This window comes from Glossina fuscipes, unplaced genomic scaffold (assembly GCF_014805625.2).
Source record: "Glossina fuscipes isolate IAEA_lab_2018 unplaced genomic scaffold, Yale_Gfus_2 2, whole genome shotgun sequence".
Lineage (NCBI taxonomy): Eukaryota > Metazoa > Arthropoda > Insecta > Diptera > Glossinidae > Glossina > Glossina fuscipes.
Genome location: NW_023998416.1, coordinates 11,198,732 through 11,218,455, shown reverse-complemented (window position 1 = coordinate 11,218,455; position 19,724 = coordinate 11,198,732). Strand labels below are relative to the sequence as shown.

Genomic DNA, 19,724 nt, shown 5'->3' with positions numbered 1-19,724 from the left:
AGTAAATATTGTATATGTATGCAATCTCGTTAGTTTTGCAAACATCACTTTTTTCGGTTTTGTTTTTTGTGTAGAAAACAAACGAATATTGATATATTGAAATTATATCATTTGAAATGATAATATTTAAATTTATTTACATTCCAGAACCCTTCGTTTTAATGTATAACAAACCGTTTTGGATAAATATAATTTATTCTAGTGTAAAAAAGAAGTAAACATAAATATTGAGTGAAATTTTATTTGCAAACTAACTTCGACATAAATGCATTTTTACACCCACCATTGAAAGATATACTCGTTTTGTCGTAATGTTTACGACACTCAAAAGGAAGCTTCAAAGGCCCTATATAGTACACATACTCTTGATCAACGTGAATTTCTGAATCTATTAAGCTATGTCTGTCAGTTTATCTTATTTGGATTATCATACAGTTTGTCCGAAAGTATAACTTTTTCACACGATAACGCTAATCACAGGTTATTGATGCAAATAATTTTATTTCTTTGACAAAACGCAACCATTCTGCTGAATGAAGAAGTTATGAAACCAACTTGTAGCTTTACCACTTGAAAATCATTTACGATAATATAATTGGAACGTAATAGTACAGTAACAGTACATGAGATCGCTCTGTAACTCGTTCCGTGTTACATAAATTGTCGTTGTACGAGGATTGCTTAGATTATACAAATAAAATTTTTATAGCTTTTGAAAAATAAATGGTATTTTCTTCCAGCTTTTCTTTCATGGACTTGTTATTATTATTATTATTATTATTATTAATTTCGCCAGAGAAATAAATTCTAAGACTAAACTCTTAAAAGCACTAGCTTCTAAGGCTATCGGCTTTTATTAAAAACTCGACCGCGCTTGAGATTCGAACCCACGACCATTGACTTGCTAGTCGAGATTCCTTGCCTTCGGCTACTCAGGCGGATTTTCATGGACTTAATCGTTATATTAGCTGTTGAAGTTGAAACATCATAAAATAGAACGTTTATCTCATTCTTTCATCCTGCTATACGAGCCTCTTTTCGCATGTTATATGAACGCAGTCACAAAATGAATACATGTTGTATTGAGGTCTACTAATATAATAATTATTTTTATTATCTCTATTATCTCTGTATTTTAAAATAAAAAGAGAATCACATAGAAATGCATAATTCTATAATGCGCATATATATTTATACGAAGTCACCCATGATACGTTTTAGAATTCCTTAGGCCTGTAATATCACGGCCCATTGAATTCCTTTACAGCTTTCACGATTTGCTCTCAGTTCTTTTAATTCTTCTTTTAACGTGCCTGCAGACGATGTTAGTATTATTGATGTGACTTCAAATCTTTCAAAAATGCATTGTTGTTTTATTGGTATTATCAACGTCGGATACTTACTTATCTTTGCTGAGTACATTTTAAACGTGCTCTCATCAAGTCCAAGATGCGCAATTTTTCCATTTTTGTCAGCCTTTACTGTATCTGGTCGACTATGAACCATCGTTTCGCCGGTTAAGATCGTTCCATTCCAATGTATTATCCAATCGGATCATATTTGTGCTCATATTCTCTATTCGCAAAGTGTCTCGCGTGTAACAATGCAATGTGCTTTACATTTTCTGCTGTTTGGCATTCAGATCTGAATTTATCGGTTTGCATCATTACTATTGTTTTTGTTATTATCATTATTGTTATATATATATATATATATGTTATAATTATTATTATTTTCTTTATTATCTCTCTTTCTTTTTCAAAATTAAAGATTACCTATAGCTAGCTATATACATATACACAATTGTATAATTCAAAGTGAATTTATTTTAATGTTTAAAATTTGTTGCCAAAATTTTTATTCAAAATCATCTATGAATCTTTTAAACATTTGTTGTGTTAGAGCACAAGACACTTGTTCGTAAATTTTTGGCCTTTGTCCTCGCATTTCTAGTCCTTTTCTATGGAGTTTTTCATAGAATACCTGTAGATGATATTCTTATTAGTGTTATCTTTACTCTTTCAACACTCCATTACCGCTTTATTACTATTATGAATGGTATCTATTTATCTATTTTTTATAGCGCGTAACGTTGCCACATCCGATATGGCATTTTATTAAAATATTTGAACAATTGCTGAACATTACAGAAGTGCAGGCAAAAAATTAAATTCTACAATTCTACAATTTATTAAACGCTAGGAAAGGAAAATACAGTCGTCTTACGAAGCAATCTCTAATATCAGATGTTCTATGTAACTGGTTGGCCGCTCCATTATGCTTAGGCTCGATAGCTTAGATAAATAATTCTAACTAGGTTGCCAGTCGATTGCAATCATTTCGTTCAAGTTTGTTTAGTGCTTGCAACAAATGTTCAGGCGGAGGCTTCAGGTCAACATCATCTACAAGTCCCAGAGATTCTTGATGAAAACAAATATTGAATATTTTAAATGAATTCAGCTTGCAACTTCTTCAAAGGAGCATCGCAAATGATTTAGCGAGAAATATTTTTTCAAACGCGAAGTCTGTGAAATTCTTTATATTTACAACAGTTTTAATATTCCAACTGGAATATTAAAACTGTGCTGGAACTTATAAATCTAAAGAATAGGTAGATCTAATGAATTCGGCTAGAGCCGAATATAATTTTCTTACTCATTCTGCTTAAGATAATATATAATTTTATTCTTAGCACAATAAAAATTTACATTATTGCCTAAACGAATTTATTGGCAGATGCAGGAAATTGCTTCTTTGAAATTCTGTGCAGGTAGGGGAGAAAATGATTAAAATTTACATCAATACTAAATATAAGGTCAATATCTCTGTTTTGTGTACATATTTTGTTGTTCGCCATAATTATATTTAATTGAAAGTAAAATGCTTTACAAAGAGGAGAGAAAAAAAAAGATTGCTTTCATAATATACGTACAAGCATACATATTTTTATGTCGGTATTTTGCATACAAAGATTATATGGCATGTGCAGTAAATAATTTCTTTTATATAATATAATAACATGCAAAACTGGGTTTATCGCTGCAGTTAGTGCAATGAAAGCTTTCTTTGCATTTATGATCATCTGCCTAAAGAGAATAATAAATATTTGTGAATGCTAATGATGTGTCCTTAAGATAAGAAATCTGCTGCAAGGCGAACGCTTATAATATACTTCCTCTTTGTATTCTCTTAGAACAATAACAAAAAACACAAATATATTTATAACGATTTTCTTTCCAATTTACCACAAAAATGCATGCGAAAAACAAAAAAAAAAAAAATCATGTATTCTGCAGCCAAAGTTATTACACGAAAATTGGTATTTGCATGTTATATAGTTGTATATACATATGTGCGAGTTTTTTTGTTTTTTTTTTTTTTTTTTTTTATCCTCCAAGTGCACCTGTTTGCGAATTGCATGTACCCCAAAATGTTCGCATGTGTAAGTATGTATTTGTGACTTATCCTTGTAACACTTTCTTGTTTGTGTTCTTTAACACACTGTGCTATATAGCGAGATGGCAGCTTAGCTAGGTTAGTTATAATCTGAATTGTGCTTACGTTTGCCTAGTTTTTTGTGACCTTGCTGAATGAAACAATTATTTTTATTATTTTTTTTTTTTCTGTATTTGTGGCCGATATTAACTCGATATTTGAAGCATGTTGAGGCGAACTCTAAGATTTATCATCTTTTTGCATTCATTAGTTTTTGATCTTGAAAGAAACTCATCTGTTACTTGCACAAATTTCTTTGACGCGTTAAGAAGTGAAGCCATGAATGTTTGTACTTGGCAAAGATGATGGTAGAAAGGATTGTCAAGGTGGCGGCTTCATGCTCTGCGTTCGTTACATATTGTATTGCAGATCTTGCGGTCTGGAGCACATACCGCACTTCTTCGTTGCGGTTCCCATAAACAGTGTATTTTTGCGCTAAATTTAAAATTACTTCCACGCAAGCAGCTTCATCTAATCTAATATTTACCCATCCGCGTCATATAAACGAATATTAAGATAAGAGCCCCCTCATCAGAATGCTATTGACCGACTTTATGATCCGAAAATTTGTTCAATTTTTATAAAAAGTCTGCGATGGGAAGATCAATCCAAAAAATTCGTGGATCAGTGATTGACATGAATCAGGATCCACTTGTACATTCTTTGACTTTATGGCCAATCTGGCCACTTTATATTTCAAAAAAATTAAAAGAGCATCACACTTATTGAGATATATATTTTGTAAAATCTACAACTGTTGTTCATCGTTTCCTACATAAAGTGATGATAGATAGTGAACGAGTTTTCTGTTTTCTATACTTGTTTTTTTTTTAAGAACCGCTTTTACACACCTATCAGAATTAATGCATAACTGTCATAGATTTCTTAAATGAATAAATAAAAAAAAAAAAAAGTTTTTTTTTTTTCTTTCAATCCTCTTCAACCAATATTTCTTGTAGTTACTTACAATATTTGTTAAGCTTTGACGACTATCTTGTCATAGACTTGTCTGAGCAAGAATTGTAATAAACTAGTGCACACATGTTGACTCACTGGAAGTGCAAACAAATGTTCCCGTTTGCAATCACACTTGCATACGAAAGCTACCACCTACAATAAACAGAACATATGCATTTTTTTTTTTGATAGACTGTTTGATTAAATTTTTTTCTATTTATCACATCAAATAAAGTATTTTTAGGTCACACACAGCTACAAAATTTGTTTTGCAATAGTAGATAAATTCGAGCAAATATTTAATTTTTTTTTTCACAGTCAATTTGTTTTCTTCTTTTTTTTGTTTTTTTTTGAAACTGACTAAGTTGTCATTTTATTACAATTTCGTAAGACTTCCAACACTTTGACATCGTTTAAGAAAGAAAAACTCTCACACAAAAAATTGCAGCTTAAAAAGTTTATTATAAGATTAATTGCGGTTAATGCACATAACCGCATGTGTACGTATATAAATTACGACATAAATGTATGTTGCAAGCGTAGAAAGAAGTGTTTTACGTTAACATGAAAAATAATGTAATAATAATAAGAAAGGAATTGCGATCAGTTTGAACCGAAACATTCGGTCTGCTATCCCAATAAAAAAAATGAAAACGCTATAGTGGGCCGCCGCGACTGATCAAGAAATAGCCTACACCACTTCACAATTACTCATATCAAGTGTTTTGAAAACAAGTCGTTGTATGGGCAGTGCTCGAGAAGTGGTTCGATCTGAACCATATCCAATGTCGTTTCTTCTTGGGCCAACACACACACCAGTGTACCAAACTTCGTAAACATATCTGAAAAATTTCTGTGTCGAACACAAGACATACATATGGGCAGACGGACAGACAAGCTTAGATCGATTCAAAGTCGCCTTCTTTCTATAGTATACTAAAAGACGGTTCCATCGTAAGTGCTTTTGGGTGTTGTTTACACTCGAATGAACCTTAAATCAAACAAAAATGAACAAAATTAAGTGATTTTGTTAAGAACCGAATGATGTTGAGGAGAATCAAATGATGGCCAAAAAAATGTATAACGAAAAGTTAAAGTATTTCGGTCGGACTTTGCAAACTCAATTTTTCCATTTAACATTTTTCATGAAATCGGGGAATTCTAGTAGAAATAGGAGAGAATTGAATAGGTCTTGAATGAAATCAAACAAGTCAAAATAAGTGAATTGACGAAAATCGTCGAACAACATCGCATAAAAGCGAAAGATACAATCCAGGTCATTAAAAACAATCCTACGATGAGATCGGAATAAATCGAGAATAATAAGCGAGAAAATTAAGCAAAATTAAATAAATCTAATAAAAACCGATATTGTGATATAACATAACCGGCGAGTACCATAATGAACCTTAAATAAGCAAGAGATATTAACCTCCATTGCCGGTTTTTAGCTTTCAAAGTTTTTCCCACCATAAGCGAGGCAATGAGTCACTTGAACGGGTTTTTTTTTGTCATATAAATTGATTAGGCTAAAAGATAAATTTTTAATATTTAAATAAACTTTTAATTTTATTATTCTGAATACAACTAGATAAACGCCCAGACAAACGCAGCTAAATCGCTTTATTATATCAGTTTATCATACGCGATTCTTAGTTTCATGCATCTTCTTGGAAAACAAGCAAATATCTCTTATGATCCGATTGATTGTGATGCTTATAAACTTGAGGTCCGTATGACCGCGACACCATACTATAGTCTATCAAGGATAATAGATAGTCGTCCAAAAATTTTTTCTTTTCATAATATGGTCAATTACTTAGGGAGTGTCCCTCCATACTTGCAACAGAGTGACGGTCAGAAAGAAGTGGGTGAGTCCCTTTACCTGGCCTGGGCGCTCAGTACAGCTACGACAAAGTCAACTCTACTCTACTGAATTTTTAATCTGCGAACGCGGTCTTGATTGCCGTAATTCTTATCTACAACACTACCCGAAACTTGTTGCCGTAGGAGGCACATTGTTCCTTAACATATTCCATCAAATGTTTTTTTGCCGGCTTACTAAGGGAGAAGAAAAGCAAAGCACGCCTATTAAACGTGTAAACAAAGTTATTCAAGAAATCGTTTTTTGAATTGTTGAATATTCACAACAACGGTGGTAAGATAGCTGACAGTGATGTGCTGCTAGGCAATCAATCTGTTATCATCTATGAGACAAATTACGAACTGTTTAAATTTACGTAATATGCAGAGTATTAAGCTTAAATTGCTCAGCTTCACGCCCCCCCCAAGCAAATTTGATGCCTTCTGAATGTTACAAATAAGCTAACCAAGTCAGTATATTGCCTTCCCGCAGTAGTAGATATCGTATAAATTTTCTATTTCGATAAAGTGTGCACACATTTTACAGAAAATCCCGGAAGTTTCTGCATCGTTAACTATTTAAAGCATTTGTGTATTACGTACACGACCTGTTTGTAATAATTGCATAGACATATGCTTACATTTATTTATACACGCAAAGCACCTTAAATACGTATATGAATAGATGATAGAAACCGACAAAAAAGCCATGCTTTTCTATACAATAGTTTTTCTGTTCACAGAAATTAAAGCGCGTCATTCATTGCGTTATGAAGAAACAAAAAACAAAAAAAAGAGCGAAACTTGAAAGAGTTACATCGTTTATATAAAACACATATGTATGTGTGCATATATTGTCTTAACGTTAAATTGTAAGCCATAGCTGACAAGATGCATAAACATAAATATGTGCTTTTCCTCTTTTCAATCGTTTTTGTTGTTTTTTTTGTTGTTTTTTTTTTTTAGATATGAACTCTTCATTCTCGTATTTATGTATGCAGTACCACACAAGAAATACCTACAACATGCAACATGTTGCATGTTATCATTATTAATATGATTATGTACTACTGTTGCAATTGTTGTTGCAATTGTTGTTGTTGTTGTTGTTGTCTTTGTTATTATTGCTTTTTATTACGGCATATGCTGCATATTTATGCAAAGTACTTTAGTTAAGTTTTTCTTTTCTTTTCTTGATATTCTGTTAAGCACCACACAGTATAGTTTAAAAAAAAAAAGCAAAAAAAAGCCAACCATTCTACCAAGAAATCAAATAACTTTGCATATATGTTTGTCTGTGTGTGTGTATATATATATATATAGGTACAAGTTGCATTCCCTGATTCATTCGAAAAAAAGCCCCTTTCATGCCAGTAAGTTTTTCTTCTCCTTTTTCCTTGTAACTAACTGTAAGAAGAGCGTACAAAAGCGGGTAAAACTTTCCGCTTATTCTACCCGTTTATAAAGCATGCATAGCGTTAAACTAATGCAATTCTTCGCCCGCTTGAATGTTAATATTCATTTGTGTTTGTATTTGTGTGTAAACACATTGATAGAATATGTTTGTATGGAATGAATAGTTTTTCTGCTTTACTCATTTCTTTTATTAATTACATATCAGGTACTTGTTTTTTTTTTTTTTTTTTTTTTTTTTTTTTTTTTTTTTTTTTTTTTTTATCATGGCTCATGCTTTTTATGCACTCAACTGAGTGAGTTCTTACGACTGTGCTATCTATCGCTCTCCGTATAAATAGTTTATGCAAATTGAAACGTCATAATTTTTACATCTTTTTTAGCATGAGCTTACGTATACGTATAAATGTATACATATTGGATGTGAAAGGCATGCTGGTAGAAAAGAGCAATGTTTCATTTCTCGGTAAAATAAAGTTGAAAACAAAATTTACTTTTGAGATAATTCAATATAAAGGAGCAATAAAGCTAACGAATGTGGGAAAGAAAAAATTCAACGCTACCGTTAAATAAGTCAAGTAACTAAAGAGTATTAACAATGAAATAAAAAATGTATACAAATTTTTTAAGTCAACCACGTAAAATAGAGCTGTGGGGCCTTAGGATATGGCAGCAATAAATAACGTCTGCTTTTGCGGGCAGAGTAGAACTAAGATACAATTTTTTCCTTTGCTATTGGTAGTAATGACGACTAATAGATAAGTTCTTCGAATTTTCATCAAGTCAGGCGTTCATGCCTGAAAGAAGAGTACACTTACTTTCAGGCGGCTGTAGTTTTTTTTTTTTTTTTGCTTTTTGAGGAAGGAACACATCTCTCACTTTACAACTTACTTCTACTTTTACTAAAAAGGCCTTATGGCTTGCCACTGCAAAATGCCGGTGTAACGAATTAAATCGTGACTGCCGTTCACACTCACCAGCAAAAGTCATAATACTCACCCAAATTCAGTTATTGCGTCAGGAAGCATTGACACTGTCCAAAAACTGTTAACGCATGGTCGACATGCGACATTCTGTGTGGCAACCTTAGGCCCTATCCTGAAGCCCCTTAACAGACTTTTCTCTTTGGATCCCATATAATTTTACAAAATGCCAAAAAGATGCTTGCATCGATTGTTGGATGGAAGGGCTTGTATAAGATCGTAACAAACGATAAACCATGAATCTATGCGAATGAGCGGAAAAGTGAACAACAGTCGGCTGTATGGATCTTTCAAGATGAGCCAAATCCAACGAAAGTTGTTCGCCTTGAAATAGTGCCTTTTCGGGAAAACTGGTCTTACAACAAGAGTACCCTTGGAGCAACGTAAAACGATCATCTTCCATCTTTGCTGAATTAAGAAAAACAAGCAAACGTTCTTAATGTTTTTTTGCTCCCGTTCCAAACTGAGAGTCCTTGTAACCTACTACTCATCGGCTTTTTCTCTCATTGACATTCAATTAATCAACCCTACCCGTAACTATTGTGTGACATATAACATTGTATATAAATAAGGTGCTACCATATGATATATTCAGTGCTTTACCAACACAGACGGTTTCCGAATATAATCTATTCCTATTCAATATGCATCCGGAAATGAGTTAACTAACGTAAAATCCGGTTAGTATACTAAAAGTACTTTTTCTGATCGCTATCGATCAGATATTTCAGAAATTTATAGAGTGAGATTTGGATTATTTTCTTGTAAACTCCTATAACGAAAAGCAAAATAAATTAAAGACAAGCTTGTTTTTTTTTTGTTTTAAACCTTGAGGTTCAAAAAATAGACTGGCAAACATGATAAAGATGTAACCGCTATTCGAACTGAGAACAAACATACGTAGCTTATAAAATCTACGATGCGTATCTTCTTGCGTTTCAAATAATTCTAAGTTTCTCATATCCAAACAAATTTAATACAACCATCGCTTTTTTTACACGGTAGATGCATTTCTTAGAAATCCGTCCAGAAAAATTCTTAACAAAAATATTTGCGGCCTATTGTAAATTTAGGGTTAGGGTTTCATAACTTTAAAGAAACGTGTAAGATGGGAAAAAATTTAGGAAAAATACTTTCCCAAAAAAAACCGTGCAAAAAAAGTTATGACATGATCCATTTTACATATCTATAAAACGAAAATCATTGATTTTTATTACAAGAAACAAATTAAAAAATTCAGTTCATAAGTACATACTACGTATATATATTGAGATTCAAATTAGGAATAAAAATCAGTCTCCAAAGTATTCTCTCGCTACTTACCAACAAGCGTGCACGTTTAGAACGAACTGGATCAAAAATACCATCATCAGCAGATATGTTAGATATGTCTAAGCACAACTATCGTATCTGTTGGCTTTTTCGTTGTTATAAAGTCCGTTGGTAGCACTTCCTTTAGCTTCTCAAGTTGCATATGTAAATTCTTGATATCCCAGACATAGCCAACAAGTTAAAATTGAAAACAAATGTTAGAACAAGAAATTTGTGTGAAAGAATATATTGGTGAACTCCAGGAAAGATGGCTGTAACGAACATGTGAAACATGAAAATTTTATCGATGCTCCGTTCCGTTTTAGTTAGAGGTAAAAGGAAAACTTATTTAATTACATAATCATTTGCCATAGTTGAATTCACAATCCAAAACAAATTGTTAATCATTAGACGTACAACTAACTGCTCATGACGGCATTTCAATATATATGTATAAGTATGTATGTGTAGTGAATACTTTACACCTTAGCAGCTCTCTCACCCTACTTTAAAAACATGAAGAAATTAATTGTTTTACTGCAGTTTCGTTGTTGTAATGCTGAAGACTCTGAACCGATTAACTTTGATTTTGTAACTTTTTCTTTTTTTTTTTTTTAAATGCCATTTAATGTGACAGTGTAGTTGCTGAACACACAACGATAACAGTAATATCAACACGAAGGAGAGTTTATTGCTTGCAACATATAGCTATTTATGTAATTATATATTTTTATATAGCATTATATGTATAGAGTATTACATGTATATACTTATCTATATATATATATATATATATATATATATACATTATTTATTTAAATAAAATAAGCAAGCGAGTATATATATAGTTGTATACATATATATATATATATATATATATATTTTATATAAATATTGAGGCAGTTTAATTAAATGTTGTATAGCTTAGAGAGTAGAGTGTAAGGATTAAATTACTCTCAAATCAATTTAATTCCAGGGAAACATGAAAAGTTTCGCAAAGTTTACTTCTGTTTGAAAACAATTATGTGAAAAAACTAAATTTATTTATTTATTTTTTTTTTTTTTTTGTCTTTTAAATGCAACAACGACCTCACTTGGGTATACGTGTGTTTATGTATGCATGTCAGCAATAGTAACAAATTACATTACAACGAATGAGAAACACATTTGAAAAATAGCTGATATGCATAAGTTTCTGGAAAAGAAAATGAATAGAAAAATGCAGTTCACATATGCGCCTAGTGCCCGATGTGTCAGATTAACATGACATCTTTCATTTATGCCTTTTTTTCATTTGCTATTTGCTTTTTAGACAAAGTGAACTCAACAATTTCATTGTTGACAACGGTTGACGTGATTCGATTGTCCGTGTAAAAGCCTTAAACAATTTTACTGTGTTATTAATAACATTAATGCTTAAGGCATTTTATGGTAATGACTAATGTTCATATAATTGAAAAATTCGCAGATTAAAACTAGTAGAAAAACTACATGTTGTACCATATATCAAAGGCTTATATTATAAAAGAGCACAATCTCTTTCTATTCTCAAGTTCTAAACCGTAACCGTTCAGTCACTAAACCTTTCCACAAGAGATGTTAATAGCAATTCATTGCAGAGAGAAAAATTCGAGAAGAATACGTTTTGAGGACCAACAGGTGGGGGAACACATGAATTTCAACTTGATCGTAACTCATTTTGAAGATAAATAACATATATGATAGGTGTCAGACAGTTAAGTTTTGGGCAGAGTTGATAGTTGGCCAAAAATTGGTATTCTTTACTTCGAAAAAGAAAGTCTCGTTGAAAGATTATAAGCTCTGTGGCGGTGTAAATGCTACAAGTTCGATCTGGTTACAGTGCTGATCGATGTTTTTGGCTTGAGATTGATACTGTGTATGCGGACGACACTTACTTTCAGCAAGATAGCAGCACTTGTCCAATTATTTATAGAACGATCGCTGAATTGCGTGAAGATCCTATAAAAGTAGTCGATAAGCACTAAGGTATGGGATAAATAGGCATTAAAGAGATATACCGTAAAATGCAATCTTTTTAGATTTTATTATATTCGTTCTGCGAACTTTTCAACTAGCACGCTTTGGCTAGTTTTTTTTATTATTTTGTTGTTCTTTTTTTATACCCATCGCCGAAGGAGGAGGATATGTTCATTTTGTGAAAACGTTTGTAACATCTAGAATTAAGCCGCCGAGACCCCAAAAAGTGTATAGCCTAGCAGGTAAGAACCACAACTACCAAGTTTCCGGGGTTCAAGTCTCGTGTACGATAAAGTTCTGTTTGGTCGTAGCTAAAATGAGTGCTCAGTTGGTAAGGACGTAGCCCTTGTCGATTGGCAAAACACTCACCCGACTGCAGCCACCACCTCCCTATTTCTTTCTCTTTCACATCTTCTTTCTGATAGTCACCGTGTTACACGGATAAGTGGCACGCCGGCTGTGTAATGTCTGTCGTAAGCAAATTCTTGGTCGCAAAAATACGCCTTCAAATTGAAGGTTCTTACGTATTGGAATTGAGCCAAATCGGTCAAAGGACGCGAGCATAGTACGACATAATCTAAACGCACATTTGTTGTCAAGAATAAAAAAAGTCTGCTTTTTTATTCATCACTTATCGATCACAACAAATAGAACGATAAAAACTTGCTCGCATATTTCATGAGTGTCTACCTATTATCGATCAGCATAAAAGGTTTATGGGTATAAAAGATTCGGTCGCGGCTAAATATAGTTTTCTTACCTCTTAAATACTTAAACGTAAAAAAGACTCTCAAGAATTCATTACGAGTTTGAATCATCCATCCAGCGTAAATTTTACATACACACCTTGAGACATCCTCATCCGTTTGTATTAGTGCGTGGAAATTATAAATTGATAAGTCATTCTGTTATTTAAGAAAAAAAAAAAGAAGCAAATTAAGAGTTGAGCACAAGAATTCCTCACACACATCGCAATATGCAAACTCTACGTCTATGAGTCATTTGAAGCAGAATAAAGTTTAAATGACCCGAAAACCTCAACAAATATGATTAAGAAAGCAAACGAATAAACAACAAGGCAAAGAATTATGAACCGAATCTTGGATACCCATCACAGCAGGCGTATACTACGAACTAGTACAGTTTTTCTTCGAAGGAAGATTGCCTCTGCTGGGCACACGTTTGCCATGGAATTTTTGTTGTTTTTATGAGTTATTGGCTTAATCTGGCTATAAATCAAAGGCAGTACTTGAAGATATGTTTGCAAAATCTTCACTTTCTATTTCGCGATTTTCGCGTGACTTCAAATGAAAAGCAAAAGTAAATGAAATCACACTCCTGTCCTGATCCATTGCATATCTGACTTATGAGATATCTAATAAGGCGAGAATGCTTGTGTCAACTTTCAACCCGTTTGAGCCCAAAAATTCCGATAATAAATTAACTAAATATTGAGTTACATATGTGTTGGTAGAGAAATTATCAATTATTTTTCCTTTGGTTGAAGCGTTTCGAGTCTCTTAGGTATTGTGGGAGAAATACATTTTCAAATTTATTCACGGATTGTCTGACCTACTTATGTAACCAAAACAATTCCAAATCACTTTCCGGTCAAGTATATGTATAAAGTTTATAAGACATATTTTATATATGTGTCGGTATATAATAATATATTTCCTTCGCTGATAAGCACATATATATTTTATCCAGCATTAAGTAATGCATACATAGTACGATTTTAATTAGGAATCATTTAATCAATAATGTATCAATTAGTTAATTGACAAGGCGAACACAAGTATTGAGACTAATAAGAAAATTGTATTTTAAATTTCAGCTGCTTTTAATCGTCATCATTGAAAATCGTTTAACGGTTAATCAACGTCTGTAAGCGAGAGGCGGCACGCAACACACCCACTGGCTATAAATTTGATTGACACAACTGTTTAAAGTGACGAAAACAGACAACTTTATTCATCACTGATTGACATAGTTAACCCTTCACGGTTCTTGTGCACATTACTTCATTACGAGCACTTCGTTAAACATTCATTCACTTATCTAAAGTGTAAAGTTTTGCAAAAGTTTTTTCAAAGCGTATACATTTTCAAGGCAGCCGCGGCTAAAACCAAAAAATGCAGTGCGGTCTAGAACAAATGAATGATTGTGAACGTTCACCGAATCGAACAAATTTACGCGTCAATTTTAATGAAAAGGGCTCCGAAGTTAAAGAGCGTCGCGAAAAGTTCCTCACAGCAAAATATGGTTCACATCAGATGAGTTTAATCAGAAAACGCTTAGCCGTCGAAATGTGGCTGTATGATGAATTGCAAAAACTCTTTGATCCGCCGGTATGTATAAATGCAGTAAATCTCTCATTACATTATGCATATGCATTACGAAGTTTATATTGGCTAAGTGATGCATATAAAGTACTTATTATGCGCTGATTATTTGCTTTTGCTTCTCTTCTGATTTACTTTTATTTTTTTTTATATTTATTTTTTTTTTACATAGAATGAAGCCATTGATGTTGATATCGATGAAATTCTAGATATGGACACAGATGACATACGAAGATCTCATTTAATTGTAAGTTCAGAAAATCAAATCAAAATTGTACACTTCTACTCCCGCGCACATAGAGACACGAATGCTAATAATATTTAAAAATTTTGCTTTGCCAACTTTGCATAGAGCAAAGGACTGCTGGGAATTGCGTTTTTAAAAAGTTTCAATTATGCGATACTGAAACTTGGTGGAGCAATAAATTATTATGATATTAAGATCTAGAGTATGATCTGTTATTTTGCTTATGTTATTTACATTTAACTTGGTTTCTCGATTTGTAATATCAATGCAAAGAGAGAGTAAAAAATTTGCCATCAACTTTTCTACCTCTAAGAGAATTTCGGAAATGAAAGCGTTAAGAATATTTTAAAAGATACGCGATAGTTATGTTCTATCAAGATCTCGGGCTTTTGTTGATTTTTCTATAAGAAAACCAGCATTGTTTTTAGAAAATGAGAAATATAGTAGGAATTGTTAATAAACTTTGGAAACTTTCCCTCAACAAAGGTTTATGTAAAAGCCGGGTACGGACAGACATGATTTACGACTTTATTGAAAAAGTGAAATTAATAACGTGCGATTTATGCTAACACTCGAAAAAGAAACTCAAAGCGATGCAATACAAGCAAGAAAATTATATTTAACCAACACCGTTATACTAAAAATCACTCAAAAAAAAAAAAAAAAAAACGAAAATTTCCATACTACATATATAGCTGCTTTGCAAGCCTCCTTATATTTGATACCCACATCGACGGGATTGTGAAGAAAAAATTAATCCACCATGTCGTCACGTCCACAATATTTAATTTGAAATTAAAATACTTAGCTCATCGCATTCTTCTTCCCATACCTTTTCATTGCTAAGAAAAAGCGAAGCCAGCATATTTATTTTACAATTACATTTCTAGACAGATAATATATCTTCATGTGACGAATGTATAAAATAATTTTCAACATTCCGTCTTGTTTGCGTTATGAGTAATAAGTAGAAAGCAACTGAAAGAATAAAAGTTTGATCGTTTATAAGTTTATGTAAAACGCGGTCCGGTGCTGTAGAACTATCCATAGGATACAAGGGCAAATTTTTCTCATTGTATATATTGGGATTTATAAGCAACAAAACAAACCGAAAATTTGGTTTATTTTGGAAAACAGAGATGATCTCAGGTTATGTTGTGCTATGGTCGTGTCCTTTGAGCAATTTGGCACAATTTTAGTACCAACCTGTGTGCAAGAAATAACAGTCCTTCTGCCAAATTTGAAATCGATTGCTGCATTTTTGCGGCAGACGGACATGATTAAATCGATTCAATTCGATAGTGACTTGATAGTGATCAGTATATATATTGGTGGGGTTTCTGAAGCTTCCTTCTGGGCGTCGCAAATACTTTGACAAGATGAATACATTTCTCTATGATGAGTATAAATATACTTATCAACGTTAGGCGGTGTAGTACTACAAATGGAACTCTTATTGGAGGAGGCCGTGTAACCCAAACTTCCCTTAAGCCTTATTTCAGAGGCAGTTACTTCTCGATCTCATAATTGACGGTAGCTTGGCAAGCTATTGACTATTTAACATACACTTAGGTTAATAAATTTGTTTATAAGACGCAAAAATTACTCGCCCTATCGATCAGTTAAAAAAAAAAACTCTGGCCAACTCCATTAGCGTTAACAGTGAAAATGCTATGAGAAATAATTGCAGTGCAATGAGGCTTGTCAGTAAATTGTAAAACATAACAATAACTTGTAAGTAAATAGTTATCAAACTGTTGGGGTCAGGGACGTTTACAAAACTTTTCTACAAATTTTGTAAAAAAAAACCTTGATTGGCAGCTAACCCACAATTACCGCAAAACAAGCTCTCATTGCGTTCCCAATTATTAATTAATTAGCAAATTTAATATTAGCCACGCATGTTTAATTCACACTACCTTTAGCACTTTTTGCATTTTGCACTTTAGTGTTAAAGGAGTCGTTCCAGGGCACATCAGAAAATCAATCTATATAAGGCTTAAGAGCTTAAGGCTCTCTCTCTCTCTCTCTCGCTCTCATTTGAAGATAGAGCATTAAAATTAGTAAGTGAGCAAAATTCGTTGGAATTTTTATACTAAGCGTTGGTGCCACAAAGAGGAGCATACTTTCCTCAAAATTTCAAATAAATTTCACAATGTTATTTCATATATTCACGCCCAGAGTAAAGCTAGCAGACAAGTGAATGTTTAAGTTTTTACTTTCAATACACTGCCATAGTAAAGACGTTTCTCGCGGTAGGCGAGAAAATCGTAAGGCGTGCAAAATCAAAAATCAGGGAAGCCAGTGGGCAAGCATCCAATGCACCCCTAGGAACGTAAAAATTTATTATCGAAAAGCTTTGCTGGAGAAAAAACGGTTAGATTTAAAGCACTTGAGAGAGGGTGATTAAACAGGACGATCTCGTTAGTTTTTGAGAAAGCTTATGCTGCTAAATGGACGGTTAAACTATTAACTTCATAATTTCTTCGTTCTGGATAGTCAAAAAAGCAATACCACCACTACTGAAAAAACCAGATCACATACAATGGCGATCTAGTAGCAACTAGACGAGATTATGTCGTGCTCCTCATATACACTAATGATGGCATCGATCAGCTTATCCTTATTGCATTCTGCCGGTAAATTGACAAATAGGGCTCTTATGGTTTCATAGTGGAACTATTCTCAATCATAATCTCTGATGCCTTCTTATAGATATTTACATAAACTTAAATGTGCCTGCAAAACGCAGATTACAGTGTTCACGGTATTAGCTCTCTTGAGTGCAAGTGATATGCGTACAACAATGCTCTGTTTTTTAAGTTAGATCTCTTGTTTATCTTTGTAATGTTTATGCACCAGATAAGCACATATCGAACCGTAATTTTCAAAACAACATCGACACAAGCAACTTGTAATGCGAAGGACTCAAGTTTAATGAGTAAACCGCATGGGCTACCGCTTTTCACCTTTGGTGTACGGACGGATGGACTAATTTCATTTAGAAAATATATTGCGTTTTTATGTGCGTCACCGTAGGATGAGAGGTATATTCATTTTGTCAAAATGTTTGCAATATATGTCTGTTGCAAACATTCTCTTGGCCGCAAAAATGAAGCTATTGGTGAAAAAGCCCATAAAGTATATAAATTGCTGACCAGTTTCCTAAACGTGTCCGCCAGTGCTTCTGTCTGTCTACGCAACCGTGTAATATTCATGGTAAATATTCTCCCGTTAACTTTAAAAATTTTCAAAATAATTAGAAAATTACCTCAACTTTTCGAAAGGCACGTTTCCAAGTCTGAACATCTAAACGACAAAAATATTTATTTCGAGCCGCATCCACCCCATATTATAGAGCTTGAAAATTTAGTTCTATTACTTGTCTTGTTTTTTTTTTGGATTACGGTGATGGGTATAAAAGATTCGGATACAACCATATATAATTTTCTTGCTTGTTCAATTTTTCGTTCCTTTGTTGCAGGGCGAACCGGTCAAATTGATTCACTTTTCTTGATAGCGTTTACCGTTAACTTTGTCATCACACTTTAAAAGCTAATATCAGATGACAATCTTCTTGTCCCATCAAAAACAGAATATAAGATTTTCTGCCTGAGCGATTCGGTCTCGCCGTCTATATTAAAGGTGCGACTGGAACTGCCCATGAATTTTTACTTCTGGGACTCTTAAAATAGATCGACTTTTCATCGACAATTAGCATAGATAGCAAAAAGTCTTTCGTTTCTATTATTAGGAAAAAAAAAAAACTATTAAAAAAAGTATTTTTGTGACGTCATACATGTTGGTATTATGTCTGGTTTTTAATGCCAGATGTTCATGTTATAAAAGAACACAACTTCAGCTACATGTGTCCTCTTCATTTGATAGGATAGCCATCTATGGACAAATTCTAGTCACATAATTACACATATGCGGTAGCACTGATCTAAAAATGAAATGTTTTGAAGGCAAATATTTATTTCATTGAATTATTGAGTGCAAAATTAACAAATTATTCTTTTACTTAGGAAAATTAAATTCTTAAGCATATTAAAATAATAATTTGCATAAATAAGTTTTCAACTTTTAAAAAATTCATTTTCAGAGATTATTATCCGTTTGTAAGCGCCCGCAATCTGACATATCGGTGAGTATCTTGATCGATGAAAATTTTTTCCTAAAATTATCTTTAATCGCTATTGCTTATGTTTTCCTTGCAGAAATTCATCAGTGATCTTTTAGATCGTGCTAAAACACTGTAAACTGTCTTTCTAGGATGCAACTTTATTCAGTTTTTTTTTTATAAATTTTTTTTTTTTTTTTTTTTTTTTGTTAAATTATTTATTAACTCTAATATTACGCAAAAACAGAAAAAGCTTAATTTAATTTCTAATGTACTGCGAAGAAAGAAAAAAATATTTTACATTTAAGTTTAGCACTGCATAGAGATGGAGAGAAAGAAAGTGAAAGAAATATACATATATTTAGGTTTATTTTTTTATGATAAATACAGTTTGCAAGATAGTAAAACAAAAGATAATATTTAAATAGAATTTTTTATACATTATAACTCTATATAAGTTGCACTAAATAAATGAATGAATGAATGAAGAGTAATGTAAGGCAGGAAAAAAGAATGAAAAGAAAAATATTAATCTCTTCCCCATTAAGAAAACAGCTTTATCTCAAAATATTTTGTTAAAAACAAACATTTAGTTAAATTTTATCATTAGATAATTATTACATATTATTTTTCAAAGGAATTTAAAAAAAAAATAATCAATCTTTACATCCCGTACCATCGCAGCGAGTATATAAAATTTTTCATTCCGTTTCTCATAGCTAGAAATATATGCCACACACACACACTTACTTAACGTGTAAGAAATTTGGAGTCCGTCTGTCCCTCTATATCCGATCAAAATGCCATAGTCATGAAAATCATACAAAATAATTATAATTTACGGTTATACTCCAAGTTATATCGTCCACAAGGGCTGATGCTGATGCATTTTACCTGTCCACAAATGTGAATACGATGTAATAAGTGCGTCGCCTAGTCGAGCCTAGTTGTAGGTCCGTAGACCTTCTCACTCCTAAGTGTATGTGTGT

General features: G+C 32.7%; 1 protein-coding gene across 3 annotated transcripts in view; it reads left to right on the top strand.

The window, feature by feature from the left end:
• LOC119633279 (protein phosphatase 1 regulatory subunit 14B) overlaps positions 1-18,940 on the top strand; it is a 40,664-nt gene extending 21,724 nt beyond the window's left edge. For 2 of the 3 annotated variants that reach the window (XM_038026747.1, XM_038026748.1), the window contains 4 exons: positions 13,858-14,371; positions 14,538-14,612; positions 18,718-18,759; positions 18,833-18,874. In XM_038026747.1, coding sequence (XP_037882675.1) covers positions 14,156-14,371; positions 14,538-14,612; positions 18,718-18,759; positions 18,833-18,874 — 375 coding nt within the window. In that variant the 5' untranslated portion in view covers positions 13,858-14,155. Of the gene's footprint in view, positions 1-13,857; positions 14,372-14,537; positions 14,613-18,717; positions 18,760-18,832 lie in introns of those variants that run through there. The other variant, XM_038026746.1, reaches the window with a different exon arrangement.
• The last annotated feature ends 784 nt before the right edge of the window (positions 18,941-19,724 follow it).